The sequence below is a fragment of the Tupaia chinensis genome, unplaced genomic scaffold (assembly GCF_000334495.1).
Source record: "Tupaia chinensis unplaced genomic scaffold, TupChi_1.0 Scaffold139833_1, whole genome shotgun sequence".
Classification (NCBI taxonomy): Eukaryota; Metazoa; Chordata; class Mammalia; order Scandentia; family Tupaiidae; genus Tupaia; species Tupaia belangeri.
In genome coordinates this window covers 3943020-3962204 of record NW_006199712.1, presented here as the reverse complement: position 1 = coordinate 3962204, position 19185 = coordinate 3943020, and the positions used below count along the sequence as shown (strand labels likewise).

General features: G+C 46.9%; 1 protein-coding gene across 10 annotated transcripts in view; it reads right to left on the bottom strand.

The window, feature by feature from the left end:
* Positions 1-19185, bottom strand: part of TFDP2 (transcription factor Dp-2) — a 185289-nt gene that overhangs the window by 15284 nt on the left and 150820 nt on the right. For 9 of the 10 annotated variants that reach the window (XM_006162311.3, XM_006162312.3, XM_027765888.1 and 6 more), the window contains 3 exons: positions 14332-14494; positions 12893-13039; positions 6797-6865 (listed from right to left, as the gene is read on the bottom strand). In XM_006162311.3, coding sequence (XP_006162373.1) covers positions 6797-6865; positions 12893-13039; positions 14332-14494 — 379 coding nt within the window. The remainder of the gene's footprint in view (positions 1-6796; positions 6866-12892; positions 13040-14331; positions 14495-19185) is intronic. The other variant, XM_006162309.3, reaches the window with a different exon arrangement.

The following is a 19185-nucleotide window of genomic DNA, read 5'->3' as shown; positions in this document are numbered from 1 at the left end:
CACACGTGCCCGGCGTGAGTTTTAAGCCACCGGGTCCGGGACACGAACCGCAGTTGACTACGTGGGAGTCCAGCGACATAGCCATTACGCTAACTGCTGGTTCCCAGAACACTTTCTTCATATACATTATCATGAGATGGGTGAGTAGGGGTGTGACAGTCAGGGCGCTGGAGCCCACATGGCTGGCTGTGCAGTTCGAGTCCCGGACCTGACTGCTTGCTGGGTGCACATGTGTGCGTGCGCAGTATCCTAAGAGGAGAGTGGAGGGGAAGGGACAGCAGCATGGCCATGCCCTCTGGGGGGTGATTTCTCACCTTCTCTTTCTGTCTCTGCCTAGTGCACTGGGCCTGGGCCTGGGCCCTACGCTCAGCCCACACTCACCACCAGAGCGATTTCTAATGCCCCTCTGCAAAGCTTCTCACACCCGGAGGGTACAGTTGGAATCCCCGAGTCACCTCAAACCTGTTACCTTCTAAAAGAGGAAATGAGGCTTTGCACTGGACTGTGAGACAGCAAGGGCCGAATCTTCATAGTGAGACTTGACTTGTGGCTACTTCCCCACCCCCTTTTGTTTTTTTTAATGGCGCAAATTGATGCTCTTAGCAAGAAAGACATTATGTGGTTTGGTTCCTTTTTCATCTGCCAAGACACAGGTGATGGCTGGGAAACTCCAGGAGCTAGAGCCATTCACGCCCTTTCATCGACTTGAGACATCCTGTCTCTGGGAATGGTGGATTCACTTTTTCTGTGTCTTAGTGACTGTGGGCTCAGCAGTGTGCATTTCAGATTCTGGGTTTTCGCTAAAGTTGGGTTAGTATTACTATTATCTTTAAGTTACTATTATCTTAAAATTACTATGATCTTTCCATCTCCCTAGAAATTAAAAAAAAAATTAATTTGTCAGAGGACATGTGTGACTGACCAGAAACAGAGAGACAGCACCCACTTTTGGTCTCTCGATTCCTCCCTCCTTTGAGGGCTTTGGGCACACACATGTATACCTAGCATGTGTTTTTGTTTGTTGTTTTTTTTTTTTTGAGAGGTTTTTGCTATAGGGCATGTGCGCTCGCCAGAAAGATTGAAACTGAGAGACAGAAAGCAAGAAATCACCCCCCAGAGGGGATGGCCATGCCGCAATCCCTTCTCCTCCATTCTCCTCTCGGGATCTTGGACACGCATGCACACGTGCCTGGCGTGAGTTTAAAGCCACCAGGTCTGGGACTCAAACCACGGTCGACTACATGGGAGTCCAGCAACATAGCCATTACGCCAACTGCTGGTCCCCCTAGCTTGTTTTTTCAAGCCACTGGGTTTGGGACTCGAACACCAAGGTCAGCCACGTGGTATCTCATCGCCTTCACCACCACGCCACCAGCTGGCCAACCCTTCCTTACTCTTTCTAGATGCAGAAAACGGAACGGATACTAGGGCTATTTTATATTTATTGGCTGACCTGGTTAATATTCAGGGGAACTAGGCTGAAAGCGTCAAACCCAGAAAAATGATGAGATGATGGTGCACCCTGCCTAGCCTCCTCTCCCGCCTGTGAGGACACACACCCAGAGCTGTGGCCACACCTCCGCCCGCTCCGTGCCGGGGGAGCGAGGCAGCAGTGACAGGTAGGAGGCCTCGCACGCCTATGCCTTCCTCTTTAGTACTGTGTACACTTAATTCGGGGATGTTTTTAGGTGAAGAGAGCATTAAAACCATACTGCTAACTTCAGAGTTTAAAAAAAAAAAAAAATCACCTCCCATTCGTTTTGGACCGATTTCCCGATCTGGGGCCGTGGATCTCCTCGGGTCCTTCTGACTCACTACCGGCTGCTCAGACTGAGCAGCCCTGGGCGTGTTCCGAGTCGCGCTGCATGTGCGGCCACTCCAGGGACAACGGAGAGGCTGGAGAGAAAACCGCACCGACCCTGGCAGGTGCCGGGTGCCTGGTGACCGCGGGGTAATTCGCTCACACGCTCCTCTCCACGTCACAGCGGGGCGGCGGTAGCAGTGTGTTACAGTCACCTGTGTCACGGGACATGGCGCTGCCGCCGCCAGGGCAGATTATTGGGCTAAATTTGCTTTCTGTGGAAATTCTGTGTTATTCGATGAAATAAAGAAAAACAAAACACGAGGAGGGGCCGGCAGGTGGTGTGGGATTAAGGCACTGGACTCCCACATGGCCGAGCGTGGGTCAAGTGATTTCTCACTCTCTCTCTCTCTGTCGGTGAGAACACAAGGCCCCCCCCACACACACACACACCACTAGGAAGAAATAAGCTGCAAGCCAGCAGATGGTGTGGTGGTTAAGGCTCTGGACTCCCACACGGTTGACTACCGTTTGAGTCCTGGACCTAGCGGTTTGCTTTCTCATATTCTCTCTCTCTCACTCTGTCCCTCTCTGATCAAATTAAAACAAATAAATAATAAAGTTAAAACAAAATAACTCTTTAAAAAATAATAATAATGATAAATAAAATGGAATAATCGAATCAAAAGAATTATTTTATTTAACTTTATTTATCCATTTATTTACTTATTTTTAAAAATCTGATCAGAGAAGGAAAGTGAGAGAGAGAGAAAGCGAGAAAGCAAGCTGCCAGATCCGGGACTCGAACTGTGGTTAGCCATGTGGAAATCCAGTGCCCTTCACCACCATGCCACCTGCTGGCCCCTGAATAATTCTTAAAAAAAAAAAAGAAATAAGTTGTAGGTTTACCAGAAGACCAGAAGCGGTTGTTTTCAGCTATACTTCTGGTTTTATATCACTGTTTAGACTGTCTAGAGAAACTTGTTTCTTTCTTCCTTTTTTAAATTTTTTTTAAAAAAAGGTATTTCATTTTATTGCCTTAGGGGGTTTGTGTGCCCCAGGGAGAGAGACAGACACAGTAACAAGGAAAGTGAGGAATAACCCCCTTGGGGGGTGGCCACGCGCAATCCCTTCTCCCGGGATCTTGGGTACACTTGCACACATGCCAGCACAATCCTGAAGCCACTGAATCCAAGCCTTGAACTGCAGTTGCCATGAGACATAAATAATTTTAAAAAACACACTTAGATGCAAAAGCAGGTCTTTTCTGTCTTCTTTTTTTTTTTTTTGGAGAGGTTTTTGCTATAGGGTGTGGGTACTCGCCAGACAGACAGAGAGAGACAGAGAGACAGAAAGCAAGAAATCACCCCCCAGGGGGGATGGCCACGCTGCAATCCCTTCTCCTCCATTCTCCTCTCGGGATCTTGGGCACGCACGCACACGCACCCGGCGCAAATTTAAGCCACCGGGTCCGGGACTTGAACCGCGGTTGACTACGTGGGAGTCCAGCAACATAGCTGTTACACCAACTGCTGGTCCTGGGAAATCTGTTTCTAAATGCTGACAGCTGGGTTGTCCCTGGGTTGAAATCTTCTATAAATACTTGGTTTGAGAGACAATAGAGGAAAAGAAATTAAGTAATTAAAACATACAAGTACATTGGCCCAGCAGGTAGCTTGGAGGTTAAGGTGCTGGATCCCATATGGCTGACTGCACAGTTCAAGTCCTGGACCCAGTGGCTTAAAAATCATGTGGTGGTAGGGGGCGGGGAGTGGCAGGTGGTGTGGTGGTTAAGGCCCCTGGACTTCCCACATGGTAAACCGCAGTTCAAGTCCTGGACCTGTTGGCTTGTTTTCTGACTCTCCTTCTCTCTCCCTCTCTCTCTTTTTCTGGCAAAACTCATGTGAAAAATAATAATAAATGAATAAAATCATTCTTAAAAATAATTTAAAAAATCATGCCACGGAGACCGGCAGATGGCATAATGGTTATGTTGATGCCCACGCAGTCGACCACAGTTCCAGTCCGAGACCTGGTGGCTTAAACTCACGTGCATGGATGCCCAAGATCTGGAGAGGAGAATGGAGAAGGGACTGCCACGTAACCATCCCCCTGGGGGGTATTTTCTTGTCTCTCTCTCTCTTTCCGGTGAGTATATGCGCCCTATAGCAAAAACCTCTCAAAAAGAAAAGAATCACGCCAGCCACATATGTGTGCGTGTCCCTAAAATCCCAAGAGGTGAGAAGTGACTGTCGTGTGGCCGTCCACCCCCGTGGGGGGGATTTCTCATCCCCCATCCCCAGTGAGTACATGTGCCCCGACAAAAATCTGAAATAGTACATCTAACGTTTCCTGAATCTTCTAAGCAGGAACAAAATTCAGCCTCACTCCTTGTGCTGGGCATCTCGCGATATGAAAATCTCACAGCCGAGGGTGACCTGGCTCAACACACTGCTTCTGATAAACGCATCACAGGCACGCTGACAAACAGGCTTTTTGGGTAACATATGCCAAAATTCAAGCCCCCAAATGTTCTGGGAAGGTTTCGTGAAAATTCCAGGAAGGCCCCAGGCACAGCGTGAGGACCCTGGGCTGGTTGGGAAACACTGCTGGTAACTGCAGGGATGAGGATGAGAGAGGCGGCCGGAGGAGGAAGAGGGCAGCCGGCAGTGGGGTCCCAGTGCTGGGCCCACTGTGCAGGGAGGAGCTTTCGCCCTGTTTCTTTCTTCTTTTTAATTGCCACAGGGTGTGTGCTTGCCAGGGAGACAGAGAGGAGAAGGCACTCCCTCGGCTGGGTGTGGCCACACCACAGTCCTTTCTCCTCCATCCTGCCCGGACGGTGGACCTGCATGCCCATGTGCCTGGCCTGCTCCTCCCCACCAGGGCCACAGTCCAAACCGCAGTCGGCTACGTGAGACCTGGCTCCTGAACCACTAGGCTGGAGTCTGCCCTCTGCCTTTTCTGAACTGCAGCACGTTTTCTTCAAATAAAACCTAGTGTGGAAATCAAATGCGAAAAATACGAAAATGTCTGCCCCAGTGTTAGCTCCGCAGGTAGGTCCAGCGTGAAAACCAGGCCGAGAACACAGGGAGAAAGAAACGGCCTCACTGATTTCGAGCAGCGTTTCTCGGCCTCCTCCTCCCGGGAAGGAGAGGAGCCCGCCAGGGCTCTCGGGAAGGCCAATCCTGTGCCACTGATTTCTACACACACGTGAATACCAAAACCAAACCAGACAGCAACTGTGAGCATCAAGAAACTCACCTAGAGTATTATATATAAAAGAATTACTTATTGGGGTCAGCAGATGGTGTACAGGTTATGTTGCTGGATTCCCGTATGGCCGACTGTGGTTGGAGTCCCGGACCTGGCCCTGAAACTCGCACCGGGTGTGTGTGCGTGCGTGTCCAAGATCCCGGGAGGAGAGCAGAGGAGAAGGGATTGCAGCGAGGCCATTCTCCCTGGGGGGTGATTTCTCCCTTTCCCTGTCTCTTTCTCTCTGGCAAGCACACACACCCTAAGGCAAAAACCTCCACAAAAAGAAAAAAAGAATTATTTATTTTATTTTTCTTATTATTCGTATTTAATTTGCAATAGGGCATTTGTGTTCACCAGAGAGAGAGAGAAAGTGAGAAAACAAGCCGCCAGGTCTGGGACTTCTGAACTGCAGTTGGCCATTGTGGGGAGTCCAGATCCTCAACCACCACGCCACCTGCTGGCCCCTCGCCTGAACCTGAAATATTGAAGAACACAACATATTCTGGCCATCAAACAGTGTGAGCATTGAGAACAAACTCTGCCATAACATTTGCTAGGGTATTGCTACTTCCATTTCTGAAAAGTGAAATACACCAAAAACGAGTGGGCTTGTGGAAACGGAAGCGGACTTTATGATCAGGTGTAAAGGGTTCCCACGGAGACAGTGCGCAGAGACGAGCAGAGCAAGAAGGCTCCCCAGCCCACTTAGGAAGTTCGTCTGATTAGACCGAAATGGAGCGACTGCACTTCCTGCTCCAAGTAATTTTTACGCCAAACGCTATCCCCAGAAATAGAAGAGAGAAGGAAAAGGGTCTATGTGCTCTGTGCTTTCACCTTACATGATTTTATAGAAGACCTCTATTATCCTTTAAAAAAAAAAATCATCCAAATTCTAAGCAATTATCCAAAAAAGTATCGAGATAGGGATCCTTATTAAAGTATAAAATTTATTTTCCTTAAACAAAAATGCATTTTAAGGTTTGGTATTTGTATAAACTTATCAAACCATTTCATGCCATTCTGTCATTTATTTTTATTTTATTTATTTTTAAATAGATAATGTTTTAAACAATGATTTTATTTTAACTTTATTTGTTTTTCATTTGACCAGACAGGGACAGAGTAAGAAAGAGAGGGAAAGTGAGAAAGCAAGCCTCCAGATCCAGGACTCGAACCATGGTCAGCCATGTGGGAGTCCAGCACCCTCAACCACCACGCCATCTGCCGGCCCCCATTCTGTCATGTATTGATAAGCTGAAACCTTTGAAACGTTCATGGAAAAATGGAATCAAAGTACAAATTCATTTTGCTGCAAAAAATTTTAAGTCCATGCATAGGTTTTTGTTTATAATTCCCATTTCCCACGAGCCTTTTTGTAATCTCTTGTATTATAGGTGGATCTGATCATATTTAAGCATCTAAAATGGAACATACCCTTTCTGTTTGCTATTCCAATTAGGGTTAAGATAAACATAAAAAGACTTTCTACAGTTTACTGCTCAGCGTCAGGAGAGCTGTCCAACTGTGGCCTAATACATGTCCCACACAGGGCAGCTGTCCCGGGGCCAGGATGCTGGTGGGGAGGGACGGAGCCATCCTAAAGGCAGCACCTGTGGATGGCGATGAGCCAGGACGTGGGGAGGCAGCCCGTGTGCCACCAGACACTACACCAGGGGACCACAAACAGAAGACACACCGACCGGAGGCAGGAAGGCGATGGCAGACACCCCGGCTTCTCACCTGCAGGAGGAGCTCTTGCAGCTGGGCCCGCTTCTGCTTTATCCGTTCTATCCGCCTCTGCTTTTCTATCTTTAAAACAGAAGTCACAGAGTAACATCAATGTATGTAAGATATAAAATATCACCCACGGGGACCAGCAGTTGGAGCAATCGCTATGTCGCTGGACTCCCGTGGAGTCGACCGCAGTTTTGAGTCCCAGACCTGGTGGCATAAACTCATGTCGGGCACGTGTGCGTGTGTGCCCACCCAAGATCCCGAGAGGAGAATGGAGGAGAAGGGATTGTAGCATGGCCATCCCCCCGGGGGGTGATTTCTCACTTTCTGTCTCTCTGTCTCTCTTTCTAGTGAGTGCACATGTCCTATAGCAAAAACCTCTCCAAAAAACAAACAAACAAACAAGAAAAACCCCATCTCATTCACCTTCAGATCCCCATTCTGAAATACCAATAATTTTTTTGGGGGGGAATAGTTTCTACTACAGGGTGCATATGCTCCATGCGGGGAGAGAGACAGAGAGACAGAAATAGAGAACTCAGCCCCCAGGCAGATGGCCATACCACAATCCCTTTTCTTCCATTCTCTTCTCAGGATCTCGGGCACTCACGCACAAGCACCCAGCGTGAGTTTTAAGCCTCCGTGTCCAGGACTCAAACCACAAGTGACTATGTGGGGAGTTCGGTGACATAACCATTATGCCATCAGCTGGTCCTGATACCCAGGATTGTCATTAAGAGAAACTCAACCCATTTTAACCACTGACATGAATAAAGGCTAAACCACTCTTTGAGGGAGGGGCAAGCAGGCGTGACAGCGAATTGTGGCAACTGTCACCCAAAATGACATCCCTCCACATACTGAATATTTAGTATGCAGTATTGGTTGCAATTACTAAAGTTCTTATCAAAGTAACAGCACCACTTAGATGACACTTACTCTGTAGGCCAGCACTCGACCAAGCATCTAGACACATTATCTAAATTCATCTTCATAAAAAACTTACGAGGTAAATGTTGCTGTTTCCATTCTGCACATGAGGAAGCGGAGACACAGCAGGATTACGTAACTACCCAAGGTCACACAGTTAATGAACAGCAGGAGTCAGGACTTGAACCTGTGCCATCTGGCTCCAGAGACCTTATTATTAATTACTGTGCTAAATTACCCCTCCAAGAATGAGGCGAGATCTTGTTTACGTTTAGCAGACTCTCAAATGAGCAGAACTGCTAACACAGATATCTCACATATTCAATATACAAAATTCCTACTTGTAAAAAGATGCTTTTAGGTACATTTCCTAAATTCGAACAACTGCTATATTTCCTCTTTTTATTTTTAAAGAATTATTTTAATTTTTTATTCACCATTATTTTTTTAAAGAATTATTTTATTTAATTGTGTTCATTGTCATTATTTTACTTATTGATTGATTGATTGAAGCTGACCTGAAAGAGAGACAGAGAGAAAGAGAAGGAAAGTGAGGAAGCAAGCTGCCAGGTCCAGGACTGGAGCCATGGTCAGACATGTGGGAGTCCAGCTGCCTTAACCACCATGCCACCTGGTGGCCTCACCACCATTATTATTTTTAAAAATATGAGCAGAGAGAAATAGAGGGAAAGTGAGAGAGCAATCCACCAGGTCTGGGACTTGAACTGTGGTCCACCATGTGGAAGTCCAGTGGCTTAACCACCACACTACCTGCCAGCTCCTTTCCTCACTCTTACAACTACCTAGAAAACAGGCAGATGAGGGTTGAATTTCCTTAGTAAAGTCAATCACAGCTGTTAACACTCATGAGGCCACAGGTCTGGACAGAGCTTCTACATGAGGCACAACAGACCAACCAACTGGAGTCACTCAGGTTGACACTCCCGCCATCACACTAAAACTAAGCTGTTTACCTGGCCTTCAGGAAATCAACAGAGAGACAACCGCTACATCCCCCAGCGGAAACTGGCCTGATAAGGGGGTCCCTCTCACCTTTATTTTTTTAAAATTATTTATTTACTTTTATTCGTTCATTTCATTTTAATTTGACCAGAGAGAGACACACAGAGAGAGAGAGAGAAAGTGAGAAAGCAAGCCACCAGGTCCAGGACTCGAACCATGGTCAGCCATGTGGGAGTGTCCAGCACCTTAACCACCATGGCACCTGCTGGTCCCCACCTCTCACCTTTACAAGGAAAGTAACTGAACTGACCAATCCACTTTTTTGTCTGCTGTGGCTGCTTTCTTCAGCCCTTCAGCCTATACAGCCAAACTCCTAGGCTCAGCTCACTGGAATACTTGTTCTTTTTTCCTTCCTCCCCCCCCCCACTATAGAGGATGCATGCACTTGCCAGAGAGACAGAGACACAGAGAGAGAAAGAGAAAGAGAGAGGAGAGGAGGAGAGAGAGAAGATAAAGCACTTCCACCTGGGGGATGGTCACTCTGGAAGCCCTCCTGGGACTTCAGGCGCGCACACACACGCACTCAGAGTGTTTCTCAAGCTGCCAGGTCCAGGACTAGAACTGGGCGGTCAGCCATGTGGGATGTGGCTGCCTTAACCCCAGGCCACAGAGGAATACTCACTCTGTTTTGAACAAGGAGGTGTTGTTGCCTGATTTTAGAATCACAAGTAAAAGTCAATTAACATCCTTATATTGTTGTAACTGTGTTTGACACAGCAAATAAGACATTTTTCTTGCCTGTTCCAAAAGTCCATTCCTTACCTGTCCCCTCCCCACCTGCTTCAGTCAGCATGAGTCTCAGCTCACGGCCCTCTAAGCACTGCCACACTTAGTCCCGCACCACGCAAGGACGTTTAGGTGGTGACAGGCGCACATACCAGGGTGGGCCCGTAGACTCTAACAGGCCACGTCCACAGCCCAGCTGCACAGGGGGCTACGCCGTCCACGACATGGGCTGTGGAAGTCCACATGCACGACTGCAGTGAGATTCATTGTAAAACCTGTCTGGCCTTCTGCATTTGAAAGGATGTTTCTCCCAGTATCTGAAATTCCGGCAGCCCGTGAACTGACCGCCCCTGACGCCCTACATTCAACCAGGCTGCACTGGTCCTACCTCCGAACACCTCTCCGGCCAGCTAGCTGGTGGTGTGGTGGTTACTGGGCCTGAATTCCAGGTGGAAAACCTCAGGGTTTGAGCCCTGGACCTGGCAGCTTGAGAAATAGAGTGGTGTGTGTGCTTGCATGTCCAAAATCCCACACGGAGGGAGAGGGAGGAGGAGGGATGGTGGAGTGACCATTTCCCGGGGGCAGGCGAGTAAGGAGTAAGCCTGCTAATGTAGTAAAGAAAGCAGAACCAAAAAACCCTCTCTCCAATCTCACGGCCGTAACTCGGACCATCTCCAGCCCCCCTCCCTGACTCATTCCCTTTTCCATCCACCTGCTAATTCCACTTCTGACCACCAGCAGAATGATCCCTTAACACAGGTTCTCCCGCCCCCCACCCGGGCCTTTCTAACTAATCATTAGCTCCCCACTGCTCGCCACTTAGAAACCCGCCCCTCTCCACGCCTGCCCACGCCCTGGCACACCCGGCTCCGGGCATGCTTACTCCTGCCCACCTTAGCCTCTGTGCTGCCTCTCCCTGGAACGCCCGCCCGGCCTTTATGCACCTAGCAAACTCCCAGTGCGCCCCTAGGGCTGAGCTCAGGGCTTCTTTCCGTGGTAGAGCCCTCCCTTCTCCCTCTATTCGGACAATCTACATACCCTTCCTTCACAGAAGCAATCACGTTTGATAATTCTTTTTTTTTTTTTTTTTTGGAGAGGTTTTTGCTATAGGGCGCGTGCGCTTGCCAGACAGTCAGAGAGAAACAGAGAGACAGAAAGCGAGAAATCACCCCCCAGGGGGGATGGCCACGCCACAATCCCTTCTCCTCCATTCTCCTCTCGGGATCTTGGGCACGCCCGCACACGCGCCCAGCGTTAGTTTTAAGCCACTGGGTCCGGGACGCGAACCACGGTCGACTCCGTGGGAGTCCAGAGACATAGCCATTACGCTAACTGCTGGTCCCATGTTTGATCATTCTTTTACATCTTCCCTCTCCCCAGTTAGAATAACAGCTCCTTGGAGTCAGAGATTTGTCTTGCATAACTTGTGGTTAAATACCTAGGAGATGCTAACAGGGCTTTGCTTACTACAGGTCATTAAAACGATGTCCAAATCCCACCTTTTTGTTTTGTTTTTTTAGCTTTTGATATGGGGTGATGCATTCACTAGAGACAGAGAGAGGGGGAGACAGAGAGAGAAAGTGAGACATTGCCCTCTAGGAGGAATGGCCATGCTGGAATCCCTTCTCCTCTTGGTATTTTGGGCACGCATGTACACGTGCTCAGCAGGTATTTCAAGCCACTGGGTCTGGGACTTGAACCACAGAATTGGCCACGTAGGATCTAGCACCTTAACTACCACATCAACTGCTGGTCCCAAATTCTACTTTATTAGAAGGAATAAAAATGAGAAAAAGAGGGCAAATTCCACTCTAGCATTAGAATAACACTTTTATTTTTTAATTTGCCAGAGGGGATGTGTGCTCACCAGAAAGAGACAGAGAGAGAGAAGGGGAGGGAGGAAGCACCCCCTACTGTGGGGCCCTATCATTTCGCAATCCCTTTGCCTCCATTTCTCCTTCCTGACAGGATTTAGGGCAGCACACACTCGTGCCTAGAGTATTTTTCGAGCTTCTGGTGTCAGGATTCAAACTGCAGTTGGCAAAGTGGGATCTGGCTCCCATGAGGCCCTGGTCCCAGTTCGATTCCTCTGTAATGGCTTCTCCCCCCATCCACAAGTACACAATAATTAATAATTCATTATTTGTGGAGTGCAGAAGGGACTGTGAAAACATGAAATCAACGTTAATTATCTCAAAAAGCCACATTTAGCTTCAGCTGACTCTATTCATGGCTAGTTTAGTGAAATTATGCGAAACCAATTTAGAATCAGTATGTCAGGAACATGCTATTTAGGAAATATTTTCTACTTATCGTTAACCAAACTGAAAATGTTTTTTGGAGGGGCCGGCAGGTGGCATGGTGATCAAGGATGCTAGAGTCCCACATGGTCGACCGTGTTCAAGTCCTGGACCTGGCAGCTTGCTATCTCACTTTCTCTCCCCTCGACCCCCACTCTGTTCAAATTAAATAAATAAAGTTAATAAAAATAATTCTTAAAAAAAAAAAAAGATACAAGGGACCAGCAGTTAGCGTAATGGCTATGTCGCTGGACTCCCACGTAGTCGACTGCGGTTCGTGTCCCGGACCTGGTGGCTTAAAACTCACGCCGGGCGCGTGTGCGTGCGTGCCCAAGATCCCGAGAGGAGAATGGAGGAGAAGGGATTGCGGCGTGACCATCCCCCCTGGGGGGTGATTTCTCGCTTTCTGTCTCTATGTCTCTCTCTGTCTGTCTGGCGAGCGCACGTGCCCTATAGCAAAAAACCTCTCCCCAAAAAAAGGATACAAAACAGTTTTGGAACCAGCAGTTAGCGTAATGGCTATGTCGCTGGACTCCCACGTAGTCGACTGCGGTTCGTGTCCCGGACCTGGTGGCTTAAAACTCACGCCGGGCGCGTGTGCGTGCGTGCCCAAGATCCCGAGAGGAGAATGGAGGAGAAGGGATTGCGGCGTGACCATCCCCCCTGGGGGGTGATTTCTCGCTTTCTGTCTCTATGTCTCTCTCTGTCTGTCTGGCGAGTGCACGCGCCCTACAGTGAAAATCTCTCAAAAAAAAAAAAAAAAAAAAGATACAAAACAGTTTTTAAAAAAAATGTGTCTTGGACATGTTGTTCCCAAATTCATGAACGCTTTCTGTTCTTCCCATTCTGTAAAGACAAAATACCATTCTGTTGCTGCCGACTCTAGTGTCATGGCGGAGTCTGACGGTCAGAGCTACATGAGGCCCAGCACCACCGACACAGGAAACAGCCAGCCGACCGGTCCACTCGGGTCCAAACTGCACCCGATCCATCGAAGAAGCTATCAGTTCTATTACATGCTTCACTATAAACGTATTAGCAGACTACTCAAAGACTGAAACGAGGATACAATAAAGATCTCTAAGAACAGTAAAAAACCACATCACGTCAAGATCCCACGTACCTCCAGATTCTGACATTCCTGGGCAGAGTTCGTGGGCAGGCCAATCCACTTGATTTCTTTTTTCTCCTTTGAAATTATGTTCATGGCCATTAGTACATTCAACGCATCATAAACTCTTCGCCTAATGTTCTTCTGATCATAAGCCTGCTAAAAGATATTTTTATTGAGCGATAAATGCTAAGGGTTAAGATAGGATCACATTCTATTAGTATCTAAATTAACATTATAATAATATCTTCACTTTCTCTCCCCTCGACCCCCACTCTGTTTAAATTAAATAAATAAAGTTAATGCTAAAAGTTAGTGCTAAAAGAATTCTTCACCCAGTGGGACCAGCAGTTAGCATGATGGCTATGTCGCTGGACTCCTATGTAGTCGACCGCGGTTCGAGTCCCGGACTCATTGGCTTAAACTCCCGCCGGGCACGTGTGCATGTATGCCCCAGATCCAGAGAGGAGAATGGAGGAGAAGGGACTGCGCCGTGGCCATCCCCCCTGGGGGTTGATTTCTTGCTTTCTGTCTCTCTGTTCCTTTCTGTCTCTCTGGTGAGCACATATGCCCTATAGCAAAAATATCTCAAAAAAAGAAAAAAAAGTATTCGCTATAGGGCATGTGTACTCACCGGAGAGACGGAGAAAGTGAGAAATCACCCTATATGTGCAATGGCATGCCATAATCCCTTCTCCTTCATTCTCCTCTTGGGATTTTGGGCATACAAGCACACACGCCTGGCATGAGTTCCAAGCTGCCAGCTTCAGAACTCCAACTCCAGTTGGCCACGAGGGAGTCCAAGATCCCGAGAGGAGAATGGAGGAGAAGGGATTGCGGCGTGGCCAGCCCCCCTGGGGGGTGATTTCTCGCTTTCTGTCTCTCTGTCTCTCTCTGTCTGTCTGGCGAGCGCATGCACCCTATAGCAAAAACCTCTCAAAAAAAAAAAAAAAAAAGTAAATTCCTCTGGTGACTCTCAAAACTACATTTAACAAATTTTATTTGTGTTTAAATAAATAATAAAAAATTGTTTCCAGGGACCAGCAGTTGGGATAATGGCTATGTCAACGGGACTCTCATGTAGTCAACTGTGGTTCGAGTTCTGGACCCAGTGGCTTAAACTCACGCCGGGTGCATGTGCGTGTGCCCAAGATCCCAAGAGGAGAAGGGATTGTGGCGTGGCTATCCCCCCTGGGGGGTGATTTCTCACTTTCTGTCTCTCTGTCTTTTTGGTGAGCACATGTACCCTATAGCAAAAACCTCTCAAAAAAAAAAAAAATCTTTTCAAACCAAAACACAAATCTCCCAACATACAACATGAAACCCTCGAGGAAAGGAGGAGCTAAGGGTTCCCTAGACTATCTGATTCTTCAGACCCAGGACACTGAAAACCCCGGGAGCGGCCCGCAGCACAGCGGAGCATCACCATGCCAAGCCCGCGGCCCACCTACCGAATCGGCTGCCAGATGGTTATTCGAATTGGTGAACTCTGACACCAGCTCATCGGCTACCTCATTATAGGACGTTGTACCTTTTCGCTGAACTTTCTCACACACTTTCATCGAAAAATGTCTCAAGCCTTTTCCGTTCTTATCTCCTTTTTTGCTTCGTTTACTAGAAGAGAAAAAAAAATTTTATATTCCATTATACTTACTAGAGTAAAACTTTGTATACCTCTGTAAGATAACTCAAGAGGAGAATAATTTAATTTTTGTTTCCAGTGGTAAAATTTTAAACATTTCAATGTTTTTTCTAAATTGAATACTTGCCTTAAGAGACTAATAAAGGATGAAGTTAGAGTGCTAGTCGATGCACATCACTCGTCTAACATTTATCGGTCAGTTATACATGCCAGGGACTGCTACGGACCCTGGCAATAAACCAGTGGGAAAAGGAGACAACCCTGCCCTTGCAGAGCTTCCATACTAACCAATACTTACCTTTTTAACTCAGTGTATATTGTTCTATTTCCCCTGAAACTAAAAGCATCATCAGTCTCAATTTCATGTGTCTACTTAAGTTTTAGTTGGAGGTCACTGGTATTATTAATAATATGGGGTCATGGCTCAGCCCAGTGCGGCAGACAAGAGCAAACCAAACGACAGTGCTGGAAGCCAGTTCCGATCCCAGGCTGGCTTGTCATGCCCCAGGTATGTGGGAGCATGCCCCGGGTATGTGGGAGCACGCCCCAAGTTCTGCTGAACTGGAGAGCCAGAGAAAGAGAACAATAGCATGTGAGACCCTGCCAAGGGTGCTCCTCTCTCTCCTCTCTCTCCTCTCCTCTCTCTTTCTCTCTCCCCTCTCTCTCTCATGCACACACATGCACTTAAAATTGTTTAAATATTGGATCTAAGCCTTTAATCACTTTAACTTCTGTTACTGCCAAACCATAAACTTTGGTACTCAGTGATGAGATTCTCTGTGGTTTACGTCTACGAACAGAGCACCACCTGTATGCTAAGAGGTGCTTTGGGAACGGGAGCAAGGCAACACCCTTTTCCTCCATGAGCCTGGGGTGGGGAGAGAGGACAGGGATACGAAGCAGGCATTTGAGGACAGAGAGCTTTACTATAATAAGGTGAGCACCAAGCCTGGTTATCGCCAGGGCCAACACGTGGGTGGGGGTTGGGGCGTTGGATTCCCACATGCCTGACTGGTTTGAGTCCCAGACCTGGTGGCTGGCTGGCTCTCTCTCTCTCTGTCTCTCTCTCTCTCTGTCTCTCTCTGGTCAAATAAAAATAAACAAAGATTAATTCTTTTTTTTTCCCCAAAGATAAAATAGAACTGACTGATTTGGAGGTATGGGAGGCAAATGGTAAAACGATCCCTGGAAGCAGAGTTACTTACTTAAGAAGAGCAGCGAGGGAATGCGTATGAGTCCCTCTTATGAGTGAACCTCTTAATCTGCAGTGTCCAATACCCTAGGTGCCACTCACGTGTGGCTACACCGCACTTGAGAGGTGGGAAGTCTGAACTGAAATGTAACTAAGTTTCAAATACACTACCCTTGAGAGGCTGAGCATGAGAAATGAACGCAAAATACCTCAATTAACTTTCACATTAACTGCACATGAAAATGTAATAGTTTGGCTAAATTAAAGATAATATGAAAATGAATTTCATGTGTTTTTTTATACTTTTACTTTTAAAATTGATTTTGAGAAAATTCAAAATTCCATGTGGCGAGCATTACATTTCTCTAGGACAGCAATGATGCTGCGTTTGACTTGCCTACAGAACCCTGAATGGGTGTACTACTACGCAGCTGTAGTGGTGTACTACAATGGGTGTGTGTACTCACTACACAGCTGTAGTGGTGTACTACAATGGGTGGGTGTACTCACTACACAGCTGTAGTGGTGTACTGCAATGGGTGGGTGTACTCACTACACATTAAAAACAGAGCAACTAGGGGCCGGCAAGTGGTGTGGTGGTTAAGGGCACTGGACTCCCATATGGCCAACCACAGTTCAAGTCCTGGACCTGGTGACTTACTTCCTCACTTTCCCTCTCCCTTGTATTCTTACCCTGGTCAAATTAAAATAAACAAATAAATAAAGTTAAATAAAATAATTAAAAAAAAAAAAACAGAGCAAATAGATACCAAAACCAAAAACCAACTGTCAGTGTTTACAGTGAAAGTAGATGACAAGGTATCTCCGAGAATCCCAGAACACAAATCGTGACAGACAGAGGCTAGGGTGTCTCTGTGATCAGAAAACCAGTACTCTACGTGGCTCCATCTATGAGACACCAGAGCACGGTATGCCAACGACACCATGGGCGAGCTCACTGGCGAGCGCAGCAGGCCTCCTTGAGAGCACAGCTGAGCGAAGAGCTCTGCCCCGTGCAGTATCAGCTGGCTGTTCCAAACCAGAGGGTGGAGCGGATCTAGACTGTTTATGTCTAAATGACGTTCAGAAGAAAAGACATCAGATTTTTCAACAGCAGGTGCTATGCCAGGAAAAAGTAAATATATTTATGGACCTGAGGGATCCACAGAAACACCGCATTAAAACAACTGGGCCTGGAACCAGCAGGTGGTGCGGAGGTTAAAAGCGCTGGATTCTCACATGGCTGATCCCAGTTCAAGTCCCAGACCTGACAGCTTGCTTTCTCCCTTTCCTTTTCCCTCTCTGGTCAAATTTAAAAAATAACAATGACAAATAGAATTAAATAACTTTTTTTCTTTTTTTTGAGAGGTTTTTGCCATAGGACGTGTGCGCTTGCCAGACAGACAGAGAGTGACAGAGAGACAGAAAGCGAGAAATCACCCCTCAGGGAGGATGGCCATGCTGCAATCCCTTCTCCTCCATTCTCCTCTAGGGATCTTGGGCACGCACGCACACGCACCCGGCGTGAGTTTAAGCCACCTCATCCGGGAGGCGAACTGTGGTCAACTACATGGGAGTCCAGTGACATAGCCACTACGCTAACTGCTGGTCCCTAAAACACATTCTTTATATAAGTTGAGCATCCTGAATCTGAAAATCTAAAATATGAAATATCCCCAAATCCAAAACCTTCTGAGAACCAAAATGCCACCACAAGTGGTCAGTGGGAAATTCTTTTTTTTTTTGGGGGGGGGGGGGAGGTTTTTGCTATAGGGCGCGTTCGCTCGCCAGACAGAGAGAGACAGAGAGACAGAAAGCGAGAAATCACCCCCTGGGGGGATGGCCACGCCGCAATCCCTTCTCCTCCATTCTCCTCTCGGGATCTTGGGCACGCACGCACATGTGTCCGGTGTTGAGTTTGAGCCACTGGGTCTGGGACTCAAACCGCAGTTGACTATGTGGGAGTCCAGTGACATAGCCATTATGCTAACTGCTGGTTCCTCTTTTTTTTTTTTAAATAATTATTTACTTTGTATTTATTCACTTATTTATTTTAATTTGGCCAGAGAGAGAAAGAGAGAAAGAAGGAAAGTGAGAAAGCAAGCCACCAGGTCTGGGACTCTAACTGAGGTTGGCCATGTGGGAATGTCCAGCACCCTAACCACCGCACCACCTGCTGGTCCTAGCCAGTGGAAAATTCTATACCTGGCCTCATGTGATGGGTCATAGTCAAAATGCTGCAATACGGAAATATTATATATGATTACCTTCAGGATATGTGTACATGGTGTATATGAAAAAATAAATAAAGTCTGTGCTTAGACTTGGGTTGCATTTCCAGTCCCCAAGATAACTAGAAATAATTATTTCAGAATCCAAAAGTATCTAAAATCCAAAATACTGTGGTACCAAACATTTTGGATAAGAGATAGTCAACCTGTAGACAGCCTCGCAGTCTTCATTCAGAGACTAATCATTTTCATTTCAGATAAAATTTTAACACATTTAGCCATTTTGTTTCTTGGTACCTGGCAAATGAGAAATACCAAGTTAGGAAATGGAGAACACAGAAAATCGTTAACTGGTGAGCAGATGATCTCAGGGGAGGAAGAAGACTAAAACATCATTTTTAAAAAAAGTTACAAAATCCCCCCTCCCCACCTTTTTAGAGGTTTTTGCCATACTGCACATGGCATGCCAGAGAGACAGACAGAGATAATGAGAGGGAAAGTGAGAAATCACCCCCCGGGGAGATGGCCATGCCACAATCCCTTCTCCTCCATTCTCTTCCTGGGACCTTGGGCATGTATATACATGCGCGTGGCCTGAGTTTCAAGCCGCTAGGTCCAGGACTTGGTCCGTGCAGGAGTCCAACAACGTAACCACTAGGCCACCTGCTGGCCCCAGGAGTCATAAAAATCTAAGAATAAAAAGTAGAACTGGCAAGCTTTGATTTAAAACAGCAATACTTTCAGAGTTCAACGGCTTCTGAGACTATGAGTCTTTTTTAAACTCAAAGCAACATTAATATAACACCTGGGAGGGCTGGCAGGTGGTGTGGTGGTTAAAGTGCTGGACTCCCCCATGGCCGACCACAGTTTGAGTCCTAGACCTGGCGGCTTACTTTCTCACTTTCCCTCTCTCTCTCTCTCCCTGTCTCTGGTCAAATTGAAAAAGTAGTAATAAATAAATTAAATAAATAATTATTTTTAAAAATGGCACCTGGGGTAGTGGCCAGCATGGAACATTCGACCTATGTTCAAATAATGACCTTACAGCCTAGTTCTTAATCCTTGAGTTTCTGACCTCGTAGGCATTTATATTTTATTTAACAGACCAAGTGACTAATGCATGCCCAGAAAGGAAAGGTGGAATCATATCTAGCATGCTGTTTAAAAAACAAATGAGGGTGGGACCAGCAGTTGGCGTAATGGCTTTGTCGCTGGACTCCCATGTAGTCAACTGCGGGTC